The sequence below is a fragment of the Lipotes vexillifer genome, unplaced genomic scaffold (assembly GCF_000442215.2).
Source record: "Lipotes vexillifer unplaced genomic scaffold, Lipotes_vexillifer_v1.1 scaffold914, whole genome shotgun sequence".
Lineage (NCBI taxonomy): Eukaryota > Metazoa > Chordata > Mammalia > Artiodactyla > Lipotidae > Lipotes > Lipotes vexillifer.
The window spans coordinates 2,686,206-2,691,314 of record NW_006780388.1 but is presented as its reverse complement, the minus strand read 5'-3'; the positions used below and the strand labels follow the sequence as shown (position 1 = coordinate 2,691,314).

The following is a 5,109-nucleotide window of genomic DNA, read 5'->3' as shown; positions in this document are numbered from 1 at the left end:
CCTGCTTGGAAGGCTTCCTCTCCTCTTGGCCTATTTCCTCTACACCTTCACACCCCGCTTCTCAGAGAAGTCCCTACTCTCAGCTTGGTTAGGTGGCTATCATCATTCCGTGAGCATCCCTCGAGGGTGGGTGCATTGGCTCCTGCTGTGTGCCCAGACCTGGGTGCATAGTAGGTGCTCCACACACACACTGGTCAAACGATGACCAGTGCGCCTGATCCCCTACCCAGTTAGTCCCTCACAGCCGCTTCCTTGGGGAGGGAGAAAGGGCCCCAGGGTTGGGAGTCTTGGAGCCCACAGCACTTCTTGGACTTCTCACAGCTGCTTGGGAAACCCAGGGGGATCTTGGCGGGACTGCTGACCCGATGGTTTTGTCTTCAGGGGGACCGCTTGGGCGTTCTCAGGGCCCTCTTCTTTAAGGTCATCAAGGATTACCCCTCTAACGAAGACCTCCACGAGAGACTGGAAGTTTTCAAGGCCCTCACGGACAATGGGAGACACATCACCTACTTGGAGGAAGAGCTGGGTGGGTGCCACGTTGGGTGTGAGGTTTCTCTGGCCTTGGTGATCAAATTTAATCTGGGATGCAGGAAGGCCTGTCGGGCCCAGAGGGAGTGCTGCAGTTCACAGGTGTGGCCTTCAGAGGGCGCTGCAACACACTGGTCTACTTACCTGTGTGCAACCAGGATCAGTCCCCCGAATCTCCCCAGAAGCTTGTTAAAAATGCAGAGTCTGGGCTTTACTCCAGACAGGCTGGCTCTGAATCCCTGGGGAGTGGGGCCTAGATGTGCCTTTTAGGGGGGCAGGAGGTGGTCTGCGTTTTGCTGTTGGGAGAGCATGCTGCTGACCCAGGCCTCAGGCTGGGTCTTATCCAGAGTTCCCTGAGGTTTTTGGGGGGCTGGGGCCACCTCGCTGCGTCTTCCTCCTTGCCCTTTTCATGCCCGGTCTGGCCTCCTAGCGCTTCCCTTTGGTGGCCATCCTCCCTGTTATCCTTATGGTGTGAGGTTTCCATGAGTCTTGAGATTTCATGTCACTGCTGTGGGGAGAAGAGGAAGGCAGAGGAAGAAGTAAATCTGACTTGGGCCTTGCTGTTCTGTCAGAAACGGGCCTCAGCTGTTGGTCCGCCTGCAGGACACAGGTGCTGACAGTGAGGATGTGGTTAGCTTTTCTGTTCAAGTTTATGTGTCTAGCAACCAAGTGTTGCTTGTGTTTCCTTTGAGAGATTCTCTGTGGGGATGGGGGCCTCCTAGACACTCGCGCCGTGTTTGCACCCCCAGCATCAGGGTCAGGGCTCTGAGCATCAAATGCACAAACGCTGCCCCTGCCTCAGCTCAGACCCCTTCATGCATCCTGGGAGCTGGTGAATTCCAGAGTCCATGACATGCTGACCTGCTCGGGCTCCAGCTGAGCCTCCATGGGTCCCGTGCTGGCCTGCCTTTCATTCCATGGGGACCAATGATGCTGTTTCTAGCAGTGAATGGGATGGGGGCTCATTTTCCTGGGGAGGAGGTGAGTAGGAAGGACATTGCTCTCCTCTTTTTCTCCCCTAGCTGAGTTTGTCCTGCAGTGGATGGACATCGGCCTGTCCTCAGAATTCCTTCTGGTGCTTGTGAATTTGGTCAAATTCAACAGCTGTTATCTCGATGAATACATCGCATCCATGGTCCAGTAAGAAAAACATGTGATCAGTAACATGCACTGATCACAGTGCTGCTGTCTTGTTTCTGCAGTTCAGCTCTGTAGAGTGAATAAGCTGTTAAAACCATCAAATAAATGGAGATGTTGGAAGTGGCCAAAGCCACCTTCCACATAATGTTTGTAGCAAATGTGTGATATTATCTGATGTTTTGTTTATTGTTACTTGTCATTTGTTCAAAACATTCTGTGAAACCCTGCGGGCAGAGGCTTGGTCTTGGTGCTGTACACTCAGCGCTGAGCAGTGGTTGGGTGAGGGGAGCCCTGAGGGAGGATGAGCCACTTTTTTAACTGACTTGGTAGAGGAACCAGGAAGTAAAATGGAGCCACCCAGCCTCTGGGAAGTGTCCTCTCAGCTGACTTTGTGTTTCCTCCCACAGCATGATCTGCCTGCTGTGCGTCCAGACCGTGTCCTCCGTGGACATAGAGGTCAGTAGCTGCCCCCGTCCAGGGACAGTCCCTTTCACCGTCCTTCTGGGCAGGCCGGGTGGTGTAGCAACTGAGACCCCAGGCCTTGGGGTCAAGCCCTGTGCTGCCCCTCACTGGCTGTGTGGCCTCGGGAAAGCTGCTTGACCTCTCTGAGCCTCAGGACTCTCCTGTAAGTAAGGGCGTTGGATGACATCCGTTGTGGGGTCATAGTTCACGATGGGATAACCCACCGTGACTGGGATGTAAAAGTGCCTCCCAGATGCTTGCTCACTCTGTGGTTCCCAGGAAGGCTGCTTTGACAGAGGGGAGGGGCAGTCATTGCTGACCAAAGGACGGTCAGTGGAGGAAGCTGGGGGTGTCACTTTCCTGTGAGCGGGAGGTAGGGCTGGCCTGACTCTTTCTCCGCCCCACCAGGTCTCTCTGCAGGTGCTGGATGCCGTGGTCTGCTACAACTGCCTGCCGGCCGAGAGCCTCCCCCTGTTCATCGTCACCCTCTGCCGCACCATCAATGTCAAGGAGCTCTGTGAGCCTTGCTGGAAGGTAGGGGTCTAAACTCTCTTGCCCGGATGAAGTGATAAGCCAGGCTTATGGACAGGACAAGGGCCATCTTGTCCTCAATGAATGGCCATCTTATTCTCGGAGCGGCCAGACAATGGCCTGTTGAGGGGAAGCCAGTGGCATTTTCCCAGTGGCTGAGCTGAGGTCAGGGTTTTGGTGACATTTTGAGAACTCAGCTGCCCCTGTTCGGGAGGAGATGGTGGAGAACAGCTGGACGTGGAGGGCTTCAGAGCGGTGGCCGTGCGAGGCCCTGGGCTCGTGTTTGTGTTTGCCAGTCTAACGACGGTGCGTCTTGCTTCCCAGCTGATGCGCAATCTCCTGGGCACCCACCTGGGCCACAGTGCCATCTACCATATGTGCCGCATCATGGAGGACAGGCGAGTGCGGGTGGCCCAGCCGGCATGGGTGAGGGCGGCTTGGTGGCCGCAGGGCCTCCTCAAGGAGGCTCCCTGTGTGGGCTCTATGCCTCGGCACAGGCTGATGCGGAGCTTCCTGTGCTGGTGGGGTGGCTGCTCCAGAAGCGAGCCCTGATATAGGGCTCACGTCTTATGCTACTGGTCGCCTGTCCTCCCCTTCTGCCAGTAAAGTCAGAACATGCAAAACTGAACTCTCGACCTCCCTCCCACAGGCGGACCTCCTCCAGTGGGGCTGCCTCTCCACCCACTTGTCACGAGGCCCTGCCTCACCTCCCACAGCCAGACCGTCTCAGGTGGTATTGCTTCTGCCCCTGAGATGGTCGTCTGTCCACTCCCGGGTGCCCCCCGCCACCCCAGCTCTCACCTCCTCACTGCTCTCCTGCACTCACTCTTGGCCTCCTGAAGTCCATTCCTCCACACAGCAGCCACACATAGTTTTTCCAGCACAGATCTGACTGTGTCACTTTTTGCTTGAAGCCACAATGGCTCCTAGTGCTCTCAGGATAAAAACCAAATGGCAAGGCCTGGATGGTCCAGCCCTGCTTAGCCTGTGAGCTTCTCGTTCCTGCCATGTTGCCCTTCTGCCACCCACCCAGGACCTTTGCACATAACTTTCATCTTGCTGAAATGTCCTTCCACCTGGGTTGAGTTTCCCTGAGTGTCCTTGACATTGTAGTGTTGCGGTTAGATTCCCTGATCGCCCTGAGTAGGTCTGCTCTTGTATCCCATGGCTTTCCTTCTTAGCTGTAATCTGAGTTGGAACCTTGGTGTTTATTTACGTGATCCTTTGGTTCACACCTGTGTCTCCTAGGCTGTCAGCACCATGATGCTGAGGGCTGTTGAGCGAATGCGTGAATGAATCACACGGTTGCTGCTGGCCCCTGAGTCCCCTGCCCAGCCCACTTCCCCAGCTTTGCTTCTGCCTCATAAGTGTAGGGACCTCCGGGGAGGCTGACAGGAGCCTGGGTAGATGCTGGGCTGGGCATTGCTTATATCCTGTCTTCCCGGGGAACGCTTTCAGAGCCTACATGGAAGATGCCCCACTGCTGAGAGGAGCTGTGTTCTTTGTTGGCATGGCTCTCTGGGGAGCCCATCGGCTCTACTCTCTCAAGAACTCCCCAACATCTGTGTTGCCGTCATTTTATGAGGTAACTTGGCTTCTGTACCGCAGTGATGTGGCAAGGGCAGGAAATCTCACCTCAGCCCCACCCAGTGGGGACAGGCCTGTCAGACGGGGAGTCTGCTGCAGGGGCAGGAGGTGGGGGGGGGTGCGGGGGGAATGTGTGCAGTCACTTGCTTTGCAAGTAGGGTTGCGATGTAGGGCCTTTTAGGTTTTATCCTCAAGCAAATATTATATTTTATGAATTTCATTTTCTACAAATTAGCATCAGGACTGCTCAAGATTCCCCTTGGGGATAGTGACATGCTTGCTTTCGACAGTTTCCTTGGTCAAGTGGCAAACTTGCTCTTGGTCTAGAATGAGGCCAGAGATAATAGCTTGTGTTTCCACCGTGCCTGGTGGAGTTCGGAGCACTTTGCATGTTTTCATGTAGCCGTCATGACACCCTGGTGAGCTGGGGCATTCATACCATCCTCATCTTACGTGACAAACAGATGAGCTGTGTCATGTCCCAGCTGCCCCTAATGGGGTCCTTCTGGCCACACCCCGTCTCCTGGGCAGTGGAGGGCGTGTTCTCTGCACATTGCTTGCATCAGGGTAGCTTTCAGGTTCCTCTAGGCCAGGAAGCCAGGGGCCCAGAATTCGAAATGAATGGCCCTTTGGAGCCAGTATAGAAAACACACTTCTGGGTTCCTGAGATCCTACTTTTGTGGCCCACGAGACATGCGTGGGAGCGAGGCATCTCATGGTAGGTTCCAAGGGCGACGTGCTGGGGCTTCCTGTGCATGAGCGCAAAGGAGCTGACACTGCATGCCCCCCGGGCCATGTTCTAGGCCATGACCTGTCCAAACGAGGTGGTGTCCTATGAGATCGTCCTCTCCGACTCATCAA

At 55.2% G+C, this 5,109-nt stretch overlaps 1 protein-coding gene across 1 annotated transcript in view; it reads left to right on the top strand.

The window, feature by feature from the left end:
* TSC2 (TSC complex subunit 2) overlaps positions 1-5,109 on the top strand; it is a 36,532-nt gene that overhangs the window by 3,568 nt on the left and 27,855 nt on the right. The window contains exons 4-10 of the mRNA XM_007453668.1: positions 382-526; positions 1,551-1,668; positions 2,076-2,124; positions 2,539-2,664; positions 2,986-3,059; positions 4,120-4,246; positions 5,052-5,090. Of these exons, the coding sequence (XP_007453730.1) occupies positions 382-526; positions 1,551-1,668; positions 2,076-2,124; positions 2,539-2,664; positions 2,986-3,059; positions 4,120-4,246; positions 5,052-5,090 (678 nt within the window). The remainder of the gene's footprint in view (positions 1-381; positions 527-1,550; positions 1,669-2,075; positions 2,125-2,538; positions 2,665-2,985; positions 3,060-4,119; positions 4,247-5,051; positions 5,091-5,109) is intronic.